At 46.4% G+C, this 17806-nt stretch overlaps 11 protein-coding genes across 11 annotated transcripts in view; 5 read left to right on the top strand and 6 right to left on the bottom strand.

Annotated features, from left to right (window-relative positions):
- The window catches only part of KUCA_T00000215001 (uncharacterized protein), a gene marked incomplete at both ends in the record, with an annotated part of 414 nt that extends 28 nt beyond the window's left edge, over positions 1-386 (bottom strand). Inside the window, one exon of the mRNA XM_022604733.1 lies at positions 1-386. This exon is cut by the window's left edge and continues 28 nt beyond it. Coding sequence (XP_022456272.1) covers positions 1-386 — 386 coding nt within the window.
- Positions 387-791: 405 nt separating this feature from the next.
- Positions 792-1825, bottom strand: KUCA_T00000214001 (uncharacterized protein; the record flags this gene model as incomplete). Its single annotated transcript, XM_022604732.1, has 2 exons — positions 792-1713; positions 1767-1825. 2 exons carry the CDS (start codon positions 1823-1825, stop codon positions 792-794), a joined length of 981 nt encoding a protein of 326 aa, XP_022456271.1.
- Positions 1826-2852: 1027 nt separating this feature from the next.
- On the top strand, positions 2853-4856 carry KUCA_T00000213001 (uncharacterized protein; the record flags this gene model as incomplete). The annotated part of the gene is made up of 1 exon (XM_022604731.1): positions 2853-4856. One exon carries the CDS (start codon positions 2853-2855, stop codon positions 4854-4856), a length of 2004 nt encoding a protein of 667 aa, XP_022456270.1.
- A 93-nt stretch (positions 4857-4949) lies between these two features.
- On the bottom strand, positions 4950-6704 carry KUCA_T00000212001 (uncharacterized protein; the record flags this gene model as incomplete). The annotated part of the gene is made up of 1 exon (XM_022604730.1): positions 4950-6704. The coding sequence occupies one exon, from the start codon at positions 6702-6704 to the stop codon at positions 4950-4952; it is 1755 nt and encodes a 584-aa protein (XP_022456269.1).
- A 237-nt stretch (positions 6705-6941) lies between these two features.
- On the top strand, positions 6942-7781 carry KUCA_T00000211001 (uncharacterized protein; the record flags this gene model as incomplete). The annotated part of the gene is made up of 3 exons (XM_022604728.1): positions 6942-6998; positions 7050-7096; positions 7160-7781. 3 exons carry the CDS (start codon positions 6942-6944, stop codon positions 7779-7781), a joined length of 726 nt encoding a protein of 241 aa, XP_022456268.1.
- A 486-nt stretch (positions 7782-8267) lies between these two features.
- Positions 8268-9365, top strand: KUCA_T00000210001 (uncharacterized protein; the record flags this gene model as incomplete). The annotated part of the gene is made up of 1 exon (XM_022604727.1): positions 8268-9365. One exon carries the CDS (start codon positions 8268-8270, stop codon positions 9363-9365), a length of 1098 nt encoding a protein of 365 aa, XP_022456267.1.
- Positions 9366-10025: 660 nt separating this feature from the next.
- On the top strand, positions 10026-10676 carry KUCA_T00000209001 (uncharacterized protein; the record flags this gene model as incomplete). Its single annotated transcript, XM_022604726.1, has 1 exon — positions 10026-10676. The coding sequence occupies one exon, from the start codon at positions 10026-10028 to the stop codon at positions 10674-10676; it is 651 nt and encodes a 216-aa protein (XP_022456266.1).
- A 248-nt stretch (positions 10677-10924) lies between these two features.
- Positions 10925-11792, bottom strand: KUCA_T00000208001 (uncharacterized protein; the record flags this gene model as incomplete). The annotated part of the gene is made up of 2 exons (XM_022604725.1): positions 10925-11599; positions 11667-11792. 2 exons carry the CDS (start codon positions 11790-11792, stop codon positions 10925-10927), a joined length of 801 nt encoding a protein of 266 aa, XP_022456265.1.
- A 513-nt stretch (positions 11793-12305) lies between these two features.
- On the top strand, positions 12306-12608 carry KUCA_T00000207001 (uncharacterized protein; the record flags this gene model as incomplete). Its single annotated transcript, XM_022604724.1, has 2 exons — positions 12306-12352; positions 12407-12608. 2 exons carry the CDS (start codon positions 12306-12308, stop codon positions 12606-12608), a joined length of 249 nt encoding a protein of 82 aa, XP_022456264.1.
- Positions 12609-12689: 81 nt separating this feature from the next.
- KUCA_T00000206001 (uncharacterized protein) lies at positions 12690-14663 on the bottom strand (the record flags this gene model as incomplete). Its single annotated transcript, XM_022604723.1, has 1 exon — positions 12690-14663. One exon carries the CDS (start codon positions 14661-14663, stop codon positions 12690-12692), a length of 1974 nt encoding a protein of 657 aa, XP_022456263.1.
- Positions 14664-14984: 321 nt separating this feature from the next.
- KUCA_T00000205001 (uncharacterized protein) lies at positions 14985-17426 on the bottom strand (the record flags this gene model as incomplete). The annotated part of the gene is made up of 1 exon (XM_022604722.1): positions 14985-17426. One exon carries the CDS (start codon positions 17424-17426, stop codon positions 14985-14987), a length of 2442 nt encoding a protein of 813 aa, XP_022456262.1.
- Between the last annotated feature and the right edge of the window lie 380 nt (positions 17427-17806).

The following is a 17806-nucleotide window of genomic DNA, read 5'->3' as shown; positions in this document are numbered from 1 at the left end:
AAATCTCTAGCTCTGACACCCGCATTCCACCATTGCGTCCCACAGTCTTCGTCCGACGTGAGACCTCTTCTCTGAAGAACGCAAGCAGGTGTCTCGTCATTGGCATTAAGCAAATTCCAGCCAGCGCCACGTAAAAACAACTTCTCGACCATCTCAAGAACAATAGCCTCTTCCTGCTCGCTTAGATTCAATGGAACATTTTCGGCAATGATGTGAAGTGGAGTGGTGGTAGACCTGGGTTCCTCGGTGATATTGTGGTCGTAATTATATGCCTCTTCCAGGGTATATGTCGCTGGAATTCCATCACCCAGATATTCCTGAAGCTTGATTATATCCCCAGCAGAAGGCCTCGTCTTGAAGCGGCACAAGTCGTGGAGTTCGCTCATAGTTGTAGGCTGGTTCAAGAAGAATCGCAGTGAAACTTTTTTTCAGCTCATCGCATCTCATCTCTAGTTAAATTATAGTGTTAACTACGAATGGGGGAGATATGATGAATTTGGCAGGTTTAGGCGAAAACAATCGAATTTTTCCGTAGAAACTGATTTTTTTGGGTTAAATGAGAGTAATTGTCAATTAACATTAGGTCTATATCCATATTATAGCTGTTTGGGTAGACATCTTGCCAGGGACTGATAACCATCCACTTATCTTTCCACGCATTCACTATAGCCATCCAATGACTGAGAAAGGACCATGTCCCCTATGGCCTCCTAGTTCTTACAATTTTTTTGATTAATATGCCACTTACCATTTTTGTGGTTCTTATTTATTTATACGCTTTTTCTATAGTGCTACCTGATACGAGAACCCTCCCACATAGTCTCTAGACTCTTCTTGAAGACATTCACATTGTGGTCGATAATTGAAATCGCATTTTTCACGTTTGGATTCTCAGCCCTGGGATCATCCTTTCCAAAACTGGAGATAGCCACCAGTGCCAAACCACGGATCATTCTGTGCAAATACAGCACACTCCCACTCTGCAGTCTTGAAACACACTTTGTGGGACGCGAGGCCTCTTCGGACTGCTCATACAATCCGTCCAGGTCAATAGTAACATCAATGAATTCCGCACACACCTCATACGTTTGAATATCCACTGGCGACGAGTCTGTAGCAACATATATCTTGGAGTTGACATCGAACAAGAACACCTTATCAAAGCCCGAGTACTGCATAACCAGATCTAGCAGGTTCTCTAGCTGTGGGAGTTCTACCACGAGTTTCTGAACAATTCGCGAAAAAGCTTCGTACACGGAATGATCAAAAATTGATGTCAGATAGAACGAAACCTGCACTCCTTCTAAGCCATAATCCAGCAAATCGTCACCGACTCGTTGCATTATGTCACGTTGGGTGTCTAGGCGGAAGTCCTCGGAAAGACCGTCAATCTTGTGAATCAGCACTTCGATATGGAGTTTGGGATTGATCTTGTATGCGTAATTGATGATGACTGCGAGGTTCTGGAGTGCACTAAGATATTCGTCTTGAGAGTCAATCACATAGATAAGCGCACCAATAGAGGCAAATATCTTCTCTGAATCGTACAGAGAAGGTTCAAACAAACTGAGCTGTCCCGGCAATTCCATCACGGCCAGGTCAATTAGCGATGTAAACGTCTCAGTTGTGGGCTTTGAGGTACTTTCGAGATAAAGCGTGTCCAGCGGTTGCATGTTGTGGAAGACCACTTTGCAGATAGAGGACTTTCCAGACCTAAAGTGGAGTTAGTATGAGCATGCAGGAAACACTTTAAATATCTCACTCACCTTCTCAGGCCCATCAAAAGAATGGTGGCCTTCTTATCCTTTGAGTCTATTGCTTCCATCTGGGAGTTTCAAAGTGTAGCTGTGATCACTTCGTTCATGGCGAGCGCTGCCTGTTCACATGTTGTGCCCAGTCCTAAAGGTGTCTGCAGGTTATGAACCCTCACATTTCCAGTCACGTGAATACAAAGGTAGTTCTCCAACCAAAGATGATTGTTCGTCCCGTTTGGGAGACCCCAAAGAGGAAACTGGCTAAATTTAGAAAGACACCCTAGGCCTAAAGTTGGTCGAAATATTCTTGCAATAAGCTATTCGAGATCTGAAATTAGCGCTGCTGATTGCGGTCAGCATGTGGAAAAATCCAAACGTCCGAATCTGCGACTGGAATGGAGTTGGTCTGCGATGGAACTCCGACTCTCGTTGATATTCAAACTAGTCCCTGACGATCAACCCTACAGACAGGGCAGAGACTTACGCGATGAGGGCGGAGCTTACGTGGACGAAATTCCTAATCTCAACTCAGAATTATCATGAATTACAAAAGCACAATAATAAACTAAATAGCCAAACCCAAATATAATTCCCATGTTGAGTAACTTCTCAAAATGCGAATACAATCACAGCTTTCGAGAGATTGGAGTGACCCCGATTACCCTCGAACTTCCGCCGATTTTACCCTCGACTTTGCTAAATCCAAAACAGCTCCAACTTCCCCCAGAGAAGAAGGCCTAGAATTCGACACCTACTGCACTTAAAAACAAGAGGTTGTCACTCTTCTAAGAAAAACGAAGAGGTACAAGCAGAAATTCGACACAAACTGAAAAAACGCTGTTCACTGTCATCTGGCCTTATTCATTCCACTCTTCATCCTCTCGTTACTGCCTTACTCCAGCGTCTTTTCGTGGTATCCTTGTTGGTTAAACAAGACGTTTGTTTAACAAGAGAAGCCAACACCCCCCACCACAGCTAACTTTAGCTGATATTATATCCAGTTAATTGTCTTCGTGCTATTTTGGGGACAGTTACATTTTTAGTTTATTTGGCGCTCAAACCTCAAAGTTATACGTACGCCCAGATTACATACGCGTCATGACCGCAGAGCCCTCATCGTCGCCGCTGCCAAAGAATTTCTTCTCAAAGCTCAAGAGCCTCGGAAAAAGCCCAGACGATGACAATTTGGTGCCGCCAAGGCCTACCCTTGGTTTCAAATCCAGGTCTTCGAACTCGGTGCGGCCCAGCGATTCTTCCGATCGGTTAAAACAGCAGCGAGACTCATTTCTCTCGGCAAGACAACAGAATTTTGCTGGAGATTCCAAGGTTTTCGGCGTTGAGCTGGAGAAATCTTTGGATGTCGCTGAAGGCCGTATCTACATCTCTGGAAGTGACGGGTTAGTGAGATATGGAAGAATTCCAATAGTTGTTGCGTTATGTGGCCTTTATCTCAAGAAGGAGGCGCTAGATGTTGAAGGAATCTTCCGTATTGGAGGTTCTTCCAAGCGAATCAAACAGCTCCAAATCATTTTCTCAACCGAGCCCGAGTATGGTCGCCGTGTTGATTGGGTGGGTTATACCGTCCATGACGCTGCGTCATTGCTGCGCCGCTTTCTTGGATCTCTGCCGGAACCCCTGGTGCCGTTCGATATGTATGAGAAGTTTAGAGATCCGTTGAGACGTCGTCCTAGGATCTGTAAATATCTGAAGAGCAGGAACAAGCCGTTGATTCCAAAGGCAATTCCGGCTGCGCAAGATGATACAGCTGAGACCACGGCTGAAGCTTCCCCAGAAGAGCCACAATCAGAACAAACACCTTTGAAAGCAACGGAATCTCAAACAGAACAAAAGAAGTCAGATACCGAGCCTCAATCTGAATTGCAGTCTGAGCCACAGCAAGAAGCGAAACCAGAGCAGGAGGCAGAAGCGGCATCAGAACTGGACCAAGAGCTAGAGCAAGAGCCTGAGTCAGAGCCTGAGCAAGATTCCGAGCAAGAAGCAGAGCCAGACCAAGAAACAGAACAAAAACAAGACCAAGAAGAGGTGCTAGCGCCAAAACTGGAATCGAATAACGTACTGGCTGAGAACCCGAGCTTGATCACAGTCACTGAGCCAGATTCTGAAACCACGGTAGTGATTGCAAAAGAAACTCCTACTGCATCTGCTGAGACAATTAAACCCGAGAGAGAGACAGAGTCAAAATCCAGACGGAAGCATGACAAATTTGTCGCGGACCGTAATGGTGCACTCGAAGAATACGCCAATCTTCTGGACCAGCTTCCAGAATCTTCAAGACATCTGCTATTCTACATTCTCGATCTATTGGCTCTATTCAATTACCATGCAGATAAAAATTTGATGCCCGCGCGCAACCTCGCTGCCGTGTTCCAGCCGTCAATTTTATCTCACTCGGATCACGATATGTCTCCAGAGGAATATGAGCTTTCGCGCCTTGTGGTTGAGTTCATGACTCAGTACAGTTACAAGTTGTTACCTGCTGCCCAAAATCTTAATCTGCAAACCACACAGGTTGCCTCGGCAATCTCATACCCACCACAAGCCTCTCGCACTACTCGCAAGCATAGCAGGTCGTTACCAAGCGTGACACAGCCACCTGACGTGATCGATGCCAAAGCCAAGAAGCTGAGCGTTTCTTCGGGAAGCATCAATAATAGTAGCTCCACACAGCTGAACCCAGAAGTTACGGAATCCGAGGTTTCCGATACTGAACCTTCTGCCCTTCCTGACATCACGAAGAGCGCTCAAGTCGAGCTACCAGCGGACTCTGCTCAGGCTCAGTTATCCGAACCGGTTTCTGAAACGGATCCGTTCCTCTCGCCACGATTATCGCCTGGCACTTCGTCACACTCAAGAAGCTATTTCAGGCGCAAGCGCACGGACTCCTCCGGGGCTCACACAGACGAAAACGAGCCTGCTAGCCCTCCCCATGGTATCGGCAGGTTACTGGGGTTTCTTAGTCCAAAGGAGCCTCGTGGAAGATCATCAAGTATTGATGATTTCGTTGGATTGTCGCTATCTCCAAAACGCCGCGCTGACTTATCGCCTGCTGTATCTCCAGGAAAGGCCCTCATGAACAATTAGACATTTGTCACTTTCTCGAGTTATTACTCACCCGTTGTATCGTGTTATTAACTATGTAAATCATGCTTGTGAATCAGCTGTTTTCACCATTTTTCAACTCCTTTTGACCTTCTTCGGCGTGCCCTCCTCACTGGCGTCTAAAGTGTGTTTCCTGTCCTCAATTACTGTTAGATCGTCATCAACAATCTCCTCAAAATCGTCATCAACACCCTCATCAGCAGTTGCAGGCTCGCGTTTGGGAACGAGCTCGAAGTCTGTTGCGCACTCAACATCGTTGCCTTCACCTGTACCGTTGGTAACATACAGAGCGATTCCCTCAAAGTCGTCGTCGAGATCAGACACAAACAGCGTAGTTCCCAATCCGATTCCAAGTGATTCAACGGTCCTGACAAGATTGTCATCGAAGTCATCGTCGTATATGAGTCGGGACTTGGCGATAATCGAGATGTCGTCTGGAAACTTGTACTTTTCCACTATGGCATCATGAACCTGCCCCAAAGTTGAGGTAGGATGAAGTTTTAAAACGCCGCGTCTTAGCGAACATGCACCGCAAGCTGGGCTGGGCTTTGATAAAGAAGACGGAACAACAAATCGATCAGGGTAGTTAGAGTCAAATGCCATACGTAGCTGTGTAAAGGGATTTGCGGTAAGAAGGTTGATCGACTGCAAACAACTGAGTCCTGCCATTATGGCGTTCGTAGTGGCCACGGCAGGAATGATGTTGCCTGCTATTTGCTTGAGTTTGAACCTTGAAAGAGCTTCAATATGAAAGCAGTATGAACGGAGATTCGAGGCTGCAACCACAAAATCGAGAGTGTCTTTGTCGTCTTTATCGAAGGGAATGTTTCTTTCAGAAGCCCATCTTTTGGTAAGTCGCTTGGTGGAGTCCACGAGGACATAAAGACTCTCAATAAGAGTCCAGACTCCCTGGTCATTGGCGAGGACATCTGAGGAAACATCTTGAAGCTGCAACCTGGTAGAGTCAACATCGAGTGGTTCTGGCTTGGCTCCGCTTTTCCACAATGATTGGATCCGCAAAAGTCTTTCTATATCCTCCTTGAAAATCTTAGTGACAATGGAAAAGACAAATTCATCATTGCTGGTCTCACCAGCCTCCTTTATTAACCGCTTCAAATCCAGTAATTCGTTGCTTTCCTTAAGCAAGGCCTCAACTTCAGCGTCATCTTCAGTATCCAGATCAGCAGCGCTGAGCTGTTCCTGCTCTCCATCTTCACCGAAAAGTTGCGAGAACAAAAAGTTCTTGGCCCAGATGATACAATGAATGGGTTTCGATGGAGTTGAACGAATTGTGCAAACGGGAAACGTCTTGGGAGCCTCTACCGGTGTACATTCAAAGCACTCTGATTGGTAAGGAAGAATGGGTCGCACCTGGCCATTCAGACCGGAGGTCCCACTTTCCATCAGGGGAATATTACCAAAAAGGGCCATGCGGTTGACATACACACGGGCTTCAAGATTATCTAACGCGTTGAAAATGGTGTCGAACTGGCAGAACCAGTCGAGTGGGTAAGTGTTTGCGTCAGTGATATTTCCGTGATATGCCACCAACTTGGACGCATGATTGAACGATTCGACAGCTTTAACTGCCGTCAGGGATTTGGGCTTCTTGATATCCTTCTGACGGAACAAAAACTGTCTGTTTAAGTTAGATAGGTCAATTGTGTCAAGGTCGGCCACGTGGATTTCTCCGTAGTTCATAAGAATGAGGTCCTTCAAAAGCTCGCACCCGATTCCACCGGCGCCAACAAGCAGGACACGTGACTTCTTAACTTTTTCCAGGGCTTCATTGCCTAGGATACGCCTAAGATGCGCGTCAAAGCCCCCCATTGCGACGTGAGATTGTATTTAATCCAGGGTTAAGTGAACGAGTCTTGTATGTCTTGTCTGAAATCTCGCTGGTAATTGAAGCGTGCACCCGTTGGTGAATGGCAGATAACCTGAAGACGCCCGTGGTGAATGGCAGATGATTTCACACGCCCGATTCGAATTGACAGACTTCCAGACACGTAATCGTTCAGGCCTCCTGCACCATTCCCAAACAGCTCTACGCTCTGAATCAACACAATGGCTGCGACAATCGACAAATACTCTGTGATATTGCCCACATACAACGAGAGGAAGGTAAGTGTGCCGATGCCATGCCCAGGCTGGACCTTGTACTAACAGTTGCAGAACCTACCCATCATTGTCTATCTTCTGGCAAAGACCTTCAAGGAAAAGTGAGTGAACAAGCTGTTTGCGTTGACTTCTTCATTTTTTTGGCTTATTATTAACCGTTTCAGCAACATTGACTGGGAGATTGTCATTGTGGACGATGCTTCTCCAGACGGAACTCAGGAGATTGCGAAGCAGCTCATCACTTTGTACGGAGCTGACCACATCCAACTGAGACCCCGTGCTGGTAAACTTGGACTGGGAACCGCCTACGTGCATGCACTTAAATACGTCACCGGAGATTTCGTGGTGATTATGGATGCTGATTTCTCCCATCATCCTAGCGCGATTCCACAGTTCATCGCAAAGCAGAAAGAACGCGACTACGATATCGTCACGGGAACACGGTATGCCGGTGATGGTGGTGTCTATGGCTGGGACCTCAAGCGTAAGCTGATTTCCCGTGGAGCCAACTTTCTGGCCACTGTCGTGCTGCGGCCACACGTGTCTGATCTCACGGGATCATTCCGTCTATACAAAAAGCCTGTGTTGCAGACTATCATTGACAAGACCAAATCGAAGGGCTATGTTTTTCAGATGGAGATGATGGTTCGTGCCAGAGGCGAGGGTTTCACCATTGGCGAGGTGCCTATCTCATTCGTGGACAGATTGTATGGTGAGAGTAAGCTTGGGGGAGACGAAATCATCGGGTATCTGAAGGGTGTGTGGATGTTGTTTACCAGTGTTTAGGAAGAATAAATGACGAAGAGAATAAGAAGAAGAAGACTATGAAAGGGAGTGACCAGAATTGTAGTATTTGTCGCACATTACACTTTATGCAAACATGTCGATGAGCATTGAGCAAAGCCACTGATAGTCAGAGATAAACCCATCTCCATACTCATGATCATACTCATGAACATAACCATGATAGTATGATGACCACTACAATTCTCTAGCCAGTTCTGAGTTCAACTCCATCTACAATAGCATTCAATTTTCACCGTCTCAACCATTCTTTCCGCATCTCACACGCACTCCATATAGTGTCCAGCCAGTTCAGGTCACTCACACAATGGTAGTGCTCACCCCAATTTCCCCCGGAACCGAAATCGGCTGCGAACCTGCTTACGCACTGGCAGCTTTGATCTGCCCGAGTGGCCGTTTTTTTCCAACCACAACCTCCTTCTCGTCGACCACATCTTTTTCTCCACAACCCCCAGGTACGCAACAAATATGTTCAGATCCTACGCCAGAGTCCCATTGAGAACAGCCTTCAGAAACTACGCCACCTCGGTGGCCAAGTTTAACGGTGTCAAGAACGCCAACGGCAAGTACACCGTCACCTTGATCGAGGGAGACGGTATTGGTATTGAGATCTCTGAGGCCGTCAAGCAGATCTACTCTGCCGCCAACGTCCCTGTCGACTGGGAGCCTGTTGATGTGACCCCAATCCTTGTCAATGGCAAGACCACCATTCCACAGGCTGCCATTGAGTCCGTCAACAAGAACCTCGTCGCGTTGAAGGGTCCTCTCGCTACTCCAGTCGGAAAGGGTCACGTTTCCCTCAACTTGACCCTCAGAAGAACTTTCAACTTGTTTGCCAATGTTAGACCATGTAAGTCTATCGTTGGTTACGAGACCCCTTACGAGAACGTCAACACCGTTCTTATCAGAGAGAACACAGAGGGTGAATACTCCGGTATCGAACACACCATTGTTCCAGGCGTTGTCCAGTCCATCAAGTTGATCACCCGCAAGGCTTCCGAGAGAGTGATCCGTTACGCTTTTGAGTACGCCAGATCCATCAACAAGCCCCACATCCTGGTGGTCCACAAGGCCTCTATCATGAAGCTTTCCGATGGTCTTTTCGTCAAGGTTGCCGAGGACCTGGCCAAGGAGTACCCAGATGTCAAGGTCTCGTTCGAGATCCTCGACAACACCTCCCTGAAGCTGTGTACCGACCCATCTGACTACAAGGACCTCGTCATGGTCATGCCTAACTTGTACGGTGACATCATGTCCGACTTGTCCTCCGGTCTGATCGGTGGTCTTGGTTTGACCCCATCTGGTAACATGGGTGACAACGTTTCTATCTTCGAGGCTGTCCACGGTTCTGCCCCAGACATTGCCGGTAAGGGTCTTGCTAACCCAACTGCCCTGTTGCTCTCTTCGTGTATGATGTTGAGACACATGTCTTTGAACGAGTACGCCGACAAGATCGAGGGTGCCGTTCTTAAGACCATTGCCTCTGGTCCAGAGAACAGAACCAAGGACCTCAAGGGTTCCGCCTCGACCTCCCACTTCACCGAGCAGGTCATCAGCCACTTGTAAGGTCTAACGAAGAATAATCACTCCCACACAAAAACGAAATTGACCCCAGAGGTTCTTCTCTAAGTGAGCATCGATTCGAAGTATATACACCATCTAAGCAAACTATAGAACAAGTTTGAAATTTGAAAGTAGTCAGACGAGATGTAGGAGAAGGGGTATAACGAGAGCTAGGAGCAAACTCGTCATTCCACCAACTATAAAGCTTTTATAAATATAAACGGCTGTGTCTGAATAGACTTGAATTAATTATATAAATATCGTTATATATAAAAAATCCAAAACTATGCATGTAAATGTGGACTTCTTAATATTTCATGGCAAGGTGTGAAATCTCCAATTTTTCAATTTACCTGAAAATCCAAAGTTTTTCATTTTGTACCACAGAGAGAAATCCGAATGGCCAACACTCCATCATTTTTATTTGTGAGTTCAAAGTAATACTTCATAATCCCACTCAATTGACTTCAACACCACCTCCAATCATGTCTGATCTCAAAAAAAATCCAATCATGGACCACAATCGCGACTCCAAAAAGCCCAGCCCGCTAACAGAGTCATTCACGTGACCAAAAGACGTACATGATTTTTCACTCCAGACTTTAACGTATCTCCTCTACATTGCTTTAGCTCTAATTCAAAACCTCTATATATTACACCGGAATGGCACTCCCAAGGATTCTCGTTCTCATCTCCGGCAACGGATCGAATTTGCAGGCCCTTATCGACCGTTCTGCTGACGGAATCATCCCTGGCCAGATCGTCTCTGTGGTGTCCTCGAGCGCAAAGGCATACGGACTCGAGAGAGCTGCTGAGGCCAAGATTCCTTCCAGAGTCCATGCACTGAAGGAGTATTACACCGGAGTGCCCAAAGAAGACGTATCAGGCAGAAAAGCTGCTCGTGCACAGTTCAACCGCGATCTCGTATCGCTGATCATAAACGAGGTCAAGCCGGACCTTATCGTGTGTGCCGGTTGGATGTTAATTTTGTCCGAGGACTTTTTGGAACCACTCGAAAATGCTTCCATACCGATAATCAACCTCCACCCATCTTTGCCTGGGGCTTTTGAGGGAATCAACGCTATCGAGCGCAGCTATGAGGCTGGTCAGAACGGGACCGTAGCTAAGGGTGGGTGTATGATCCATAAGGTTATCAAGGAGGTCGACAGAGGCCAACCGCTGGTGGTGCGTGAGATTGACGTTGTTAAGGGAGAAACACTGGAATCGTGGGAACAGAGAATACATGCTTTAGAGCACCAGGCTATTGTGGATGGAACCGTGAAGGCGTTGAAGGAGCTGGTCAGAGTGGATTAAGTTAAGTGGGGGTTCTGGTGCTGAAACTTGCCAAAGCAAGACCCTCTAGTATGATATGCTATTTAGTTTAATTTGCAGCTGGGTCTTTTATCGTCCAACTAAGATATTTCTTATCGCTTTTTAGAGAATTGAGATCTACCTACAATGGTGAAATTAACCTTTCTCGGGCTCCTTTAAGCCTCACTACAACCTCCTACTATCGTCCACACCTTCATTCATGATTTTTCTTTTCCATCTCTCTCTTCTATTCAAGCATCTACCTCCATAGCCTCGGAATGGATTGTCTCCTCCTCAACGTCAATCAACTTAAAGATATCCTCTTTCAAAATGGCAGTGGTTCCCCTGGCAAATTTGTAGGAACTGGCCTTCTGCTCTCTCACATTTGGTGTCAAGTGGTTTCTGTACAAAACAGCATCCTTACCAACCTCCATGACACACAGATCCACGTTCGAACCGGAACCCAAATCGTTCCAGATACCTGCCTGGATAGCATCCGAGCATAATTTCATGGCTCCCTCCTTATCCAGATCTTCATGCCAGTTGCTTTCCAGAACGGCCATGGCGGCCAATGATCCTGATCCTAGCGATTGGTAAAACCCGATATCCGTAGAACCATGGGCCTGGACTGAAAACAAGTGAGAACCAGTTGGATCAACACCAGCAACAATCAGATACGCTCCAATATGACCTTGGTACTTGAATAAATGTTGTTTTAGCATTGTAAGAGCGGTAACCACACGAGGCGCCCTACTGGTAGACATGGAGTGTAGCTCCAGATTGGATGATATCAGCGCCGTTACCATTTCTGTGTCTGCTGCAGTACCGGCTCCAGCACACCATATCTTTGGGGACAGACGGTGCAATTTCTCACAGTTCTTATCAGCAACAATAGGACCTGAAGTGGCTCTAGTATCAGCAGCAATCTATTAAAACAAGCAATTGAGTTAGTCTGGATTCCCTATACAAGAAGTTTTAATAACGGTAACATACCACAACGCCACCTTTGAACTTGCATCCCACAATGGTCGTACCGGTAGATGTCGCCTTGGGGACACCGTGGCCTTTTGCGGCCAAGAACTGGTTTCTTTGATAGTTTTCAAAACTTAAACCGGCCATTTCAACAATGAATTAATTGGAAAGATGTACAGCTTCTGTAGAGTTGCAAGCGTTGATGGGGGAAGTCTTGATGCTGACACCGCGAGAGTGGTTCCCAGTCTAGATTGGTTAATACACGAAACAATAGGTACTTAAGGCGAGTTTTTGAAAAATTGTGATTGCCAGGGCGTGTGGCGTAGTTGGTAGCGCGTTCGCTTTGCATGTGAAAGGTCATCGGTTCGACTCCGGTCTCGTCCAGTTTGTTTTTTTTGATTTCTGGAGGGTGAGAAACGAAGTGATTCAATTTTTTTGGAGCTCAGATGTTGTGACTAAATACACACCGTTATTATCAGCTACCAGGTAAACTTCAGAGGGTGTTGAGTGCCTTTCTGTGGAGAAGCGTTTGGGTCGTTCTGAAGGTGCGTGCGGTGCTAAGATTAGAGAAGAGGTTCAACACTCAAAACTACCCTCTCTCTCTCATACCTTCTTTACCGTCACTCTTTAGCCTCAAGGTTTACACATAATCCTGTCAACATGGATATGAAAAAAGTGCCGAAGGAGGTTATGATGCGTGGCAGAGGGTAAGTGGTTGATTTTTTTCTCCGAATTTGGGGCTGGGATACTAATGCTACAAGCCTGCAAATGATTATCGTCAGCATTCCTCTCATCATATTCCCAGGTTTGGAACTTTACAGGAGATACTTCCAAGGAGGCGAGAGGAAAATCCAGGTTGGTGAATATAATCCCAGAACTGGTGTTATAAGGGAATTTGACGAAGAGGAGAAAATGGCAGTTCACAAGAGTAGGTGGATAACCAGAATCTTTGGTGATAAATGAGAGATGTATAGGATTCAATACTCAGTACGGTTTATGACATCGTGACTTATCCATTGGTTTACTTGTACAAAATTATGGCAATCAAAAGAATTCGTCTTCAGAAGGTTTGCGAGCTCGTGGAATGCTTCTTTCCCTGGCAACCGCTAGTGCAGAAAGACTCCGGACCGGAATGGATTGTCTTATTGGGGTCAGCTGCGGTATTCTCGACTTGGTGGCTGAATCTGGTCTTTGAAGTGATGATTCTGGTCTCTGATTAGGTGTTTTGGAGGGCGTTTTGTGTGAAGTTTTGAGTCCTTGAGCCGTCTGCTGATTTGCTGTTCTGGAACCAGGCCTCACCAACGAGCCCGTAGGAACTGGGATTCGGGATTTTCTCGTGGAATCTGCAGGTCTTGTCGAGAACTTGATGCCTGATCGTTCAACACTCTTCTGTGGTGTCGGCACAGGGATCATGGATTGGCGCCTTAAATACCGCGAACGAAGAGCAGGCGTCAAGAATATATTGTCTTCACCTTTTCTTAAGGGTGTGTGGATAGTGGTTTTTGTTGCTGCTTCTTTGTGAAGACTCATTCGTTGAATTCCATAGGCGAGAGAATCTTCTCCGTCCTGCTGTAACTTGTGATCTGCGGATGATAGAATGTTGTGTCTTGAGGTCTCCCCTAGCGCTGGGCGACTCGGCGTAGTCTTTTCAGGTTCTCTATCTGGAGAGACTGGGTTGTGTTCAATTAAAATGGGTTTCAGGTTCATCGAGGCTGCAAATGAGCTTCCTGCTTTCAGTGAGACCCTTCTCTTTTCCCTGGAGGACCCTGCTTGGTCTGGACGTTTCAAGAAGCTGGGTTCTATGGCAACATCAGCAGGACTGGCTTCGAGCTCGTAAGAAGAATGTCGACTCCCGGTTCCGGCAGACTTCTCTATCTGGAAGACCTGGTCCTTCACAGTGAAAAGCCTCTTGATGAGCGTGTTTTTGTCATGGTTGATACTGCTATTCTCAATCAGTCCCTCTGCTACTGCACGCTTTAATATATCCAAAGTCTCGTCTATCGTCTCGATCTTGTAGCTGCACACATGTGATATCTGTCCATCAGAATTTCTAAGCTCTTTCTCAACATCGTCCATCATGAGAGCCACTTCGGCAATCAGATGACCAAAAATCTCGAGCCATCTCTGCTGTACCAGCTCAATTCGTAGTTGCTCCGTTTCGTCGCTGAGAACCGCGAACTTCTTCCTGAGTCCTTCGTAGGCATCAAGAAGCTCTGATATCGAATCCGGGTACAACTCAAGAGCAGAAACACTGAACTGTTCAAGCGCCTGTGGAACGAATATAAGAGAGGCATTGAGGGGACTCAGCCTCGACTCCAGATTCCGGAACTGGGTATACAACAATTCGTCAATTTCATTAAAAGTTGGCAATCTCAGAGAGCTCAAAGAGGCGTTGCCCGGGGGTTTCATCTTCTGAGTGAGGTCTTCCAGTGTAAATTGTGGGACTCGCCTAACTGGTGACGAAAGTCTTGTTTCGTGTATCGAGTGGGAATCCTTTAAACATTGTTCGATTTCGGTACCAATCGACCCCAGAACCCCACTTCTGAGCTCGTGATACTGTGCAGACATATCAGCCTTCTTCTTGAGCACCAATGAGTATTTTTTCACTTTCAAGGACAACTCGCAGATGTCAGACAGCGACACCAATACATCGGTGAACCGCTCGGATGCCTCATCAGGGCTGCTAGAGAGTTTAGTCTCAACTATCACCACCAGATCTGCAACTATAGTATCGATTATATCCAAATTGCGATTTATTTCGTAGACTTCACTTCTTCCTTCGTATATCCAATCAAGACTCTCTTGTAGTTGAACTTGCATACCCTGGAAGGCCTCAAGTAGCCGATTCAAATACGCCACCATTTCACTGAGACTCTGTTCCGTCTTTAGTAAATCATGTTTGAGCAATGTTTCCGAAGTTGTTTCCTCCAGTTGTTTCAGATTCGAAAGCTCTTCGAACACAGAGACCTGCACCGCTACTCTCAACAACCGAGAAAGAGGCACGACGGTCTCAGACATTTGCACGGCTGTTGTTGTTCAGTATAAGCAGTATAACTGAGCCAATCTAAGGAAAAGTGACTCCAAATAGCGTTCGATATCGTCCTGCCAGTTTGTCTCCAAGAATAAGTTGGCCTCGAACTGTGTATTGAGATGGATGTTTACGTTTATCCCGTTCTGGGAATATTGGGTATCACACTCCCAAACTTTTCACTCCCCACGATTTACTGCACTGCACTGTTCTCTTCTGTCATATCATCGTCTTATTTACAGATCCTCAGAATAATTTGTCTATAAATTTGTATATTTCTGTGGTGCCAGCACCAACATCACTGAAAAACCTCACTGCGAGTTCGTGCGGGTGGAATGGTCTTTGACAAGCTGTTCGAACTTGAGATGGTCCGGCAATGGCACGTCAATGTTGTTCTTGAGAAATCTGTCGTCCAAAATCTCCTTCTCCTTGCTTATAATCTCATCTCTAATCTTCTGTACACCTCTTTCGGCCTCATCCTTGTCTTCTTGTGAGATTCCTTCCGCTGTAGAGAGAATTTCCTGCTCCTGCTCCTCTCCTCGCAGCTTATTGAGATCAGCAAGTTTAACCTTGGCAGCGGCAGCCACGGCATCTTTCTCACTCTTCTCCACTTGTTCCTTTCTCGCTTCGTCGTTGAGAAGTTTGAATAGGCGCGAATCCTTGTTGCTGTAAAGGTCCTTGAACTTTCCGTACTCAGCAAGCTTGCCATCATAGCCCAATACCAAGACGTAATCTGCCCTTTCAATGGTGGATAGTCTATGTGCAATTGAGATTGTGGTAAGAGACTTGTCGCGCATGAGCCTCGAGAGAGTGTAGTTGACTGCGTGTTCAGATTTCGAGTCTAGTGCCGAAGTGGCCTCGTCCAGGATCAGGATGCTTGGGTTCTTCAAAAGAGCTCTCGCAATAGCAACACGTTGTTTCTGCCCACCGGAAAGTAGAGAACCACGCGGTCCAATATTGGTGTCGTAGCCATCTGTAAATGCGGACACAAACTCGTGGCAATTTGCCTTTCTGGCAGCGCTTATCATTTCCTCGTTAGTGACTTTGCTGGAGTTGGAGATTCCATAGCGGATATTGTCAGCAACGGTTCCGGAGATAAGGACAGGCTCTTGTTGAACCACCCCTAAGACTCGTCTCAGCGAGTTTACACTGTATTTTGTAATATCTTGGTCATCTATGAGAATTCGTCCACCAGTAGGATTGTAGAATCTCAGCAAAAGCGACGCAATGGTAGACTTTCCGCGACCAGATGGACCCACAATGCAAACGTTCTGACCAGGTGCTATTGTGAAAGACAACTTGTCAAAGATCTGGTTGTCTGGTCTGGTAGGGTATGAGAACGACACATTTTCAAAAACGATTTCACCGCGGGTGATTTTCAGCTTCTTTCCAAGAGACTGTTCTATCACAGGCTTCCTATCCAAGAGCTCGAACAAACGTGAAGATGCACCGGCTCCCTTCATGAGCTCCGAGTAGAAGTTGGCCAGACCGAAAACGGCACCACCAGCATACTCGGTGTAGAGCATAAAGGCAGTAAGATCACCCACAGTCATGAAACCTTTCATCACCAGGTGAGTTCCATAGCCCAGAATCAGCAGGAATGTGACATTTCCAATGATTCCAGTGGAGGCGAAGAATGTGGCATTCGTCAAAGCCTCTTTGTATCCAATTTTATAAACGTCTCTGACCTGACTGTTGTATCTGTGCAACTCCTTCCCCTCTCCCGTAAAAGACTGGATTGTTTTGATGGAATTCAGCTCTTCCTCAGCAGTTTTGGATAGCATACCAGCGGCCTGTTGCAAAGACCTCGAGATAGTTCGTATTTTCTGGCCATAAACATAGGAACCCCATATCAGCGGAGGAGCAAACGCCAATATGACAAAAGAAAGCTTCATGGATAACAAGCACATCATCGTGATACCGGAACAACCTACAATGGTGTGTTTGATTCCATCTGAAAGGTTTTGAGTCACGGATCTGGAGACCACATAGGCGTCCCCAGACAGTCTGGAGATAAGATCACCCACTTTGTGAACATCAAAAAACTCCATGTCTTGCGTCAATGTTCTTTTCATGATGCTGGATCTGAGCCTGGCCACAAGTCTCTCTCCCAACACTCTCAGGATGATAATCCTCCCAAACGTGGCTGCCGTTGAGACGATCAACAGCAACCCCATGGCCAGCAAAAACTCGTTCAAAGTAAGCCCAAAGAGCTCAATAGACTCGAGATCAGCAAATTTTCGAGTGGCATCCAGTATCTCTCCTGTGACTTTCGGAAGACTCATGACTATTGCAGCACTGAGAAAAAGAAACACTATGGCTATTCCGAAAAGCCGCGAATCGCGCTTCGCCAACTTCAAAAGTCTCCACACCTCCTTGAAACCTGATTTCTGCTGCTCCTCTAAAACAGCAGCTTCTATATCTGTGGTCGCTGCGTGAGGCAGCAAAGAGGAACTTTTCTTGTCGTCCTCATGGCCAGTCTTGACTTCAGCACAAACGCGAATGGTTGACGAAAAGCCTCTTACTCCAAATAAATGTGCAAATCCAATAAACCGCACATCAAAATTATTTCTGCATTTCAGTTGACCAAAACTCGAACTTGTGTGGTTAATCTTTGCCAGGCTGAAGCCAGCAGGGCTGATATGTGTGAACATCCTGGTATTCAGTGGCCTCAAAGGTCCCAGGACGGACCTCTTCGGTATAATTAAGGCATCTAAGCCAAACCTGCAAGATCTAAAGAACAACCCACTCATGGCCTGGACTCGTGAATCTCACGTTTAACGGTGGTTTGAGGACAGAAAACACTTATCGGCCTGTGACTGATTGAAAGGTGTCCAACCGGATGTCGTGCTCAGGCTATTGGTACGGCATAGAGTGGCAGTTTGCTTCAGAACGAGGAATTCAAGGATCGGAGAAATGAGATAACACTGAGGATAATTGCGCATTACCGATGAAAACGTGAAGCAGGAACTGCTGGGAGTAATATCTACAACCTCGAAACGTCTAATTGTATAATTGGTTCGTTAAACTAGTCAAACGCAGAAGCGGCCTGGACCAGCCGAGACTGGCACCATGACTTCGCATTGATGCTCTTTTTTTGGTTGATTTTTCATCATGTTTCAACCAACAGCGA

The sequence above is a fragment of the Kuraishia capsulata genome, genomic scaffold, assembly GCF_000576695.1.
Source record: "Kuraishia capsulata CBS 1993 genomic scaffold, Kuraishia_capsulata_scaffold_1, whole genome shotgun sequence".
Taxonomy (NCBI): Eukaryota; Fungi; Ascomycota; class Pichiomycetes; order Pichiales; family Pichiaceae; genus Kuraishia; species Kuraishia capsulata.
Note: the sequence above shows the minus strand (reverse complement) of the source record. Positions and strands in the feature narration are given on the sequence as shown.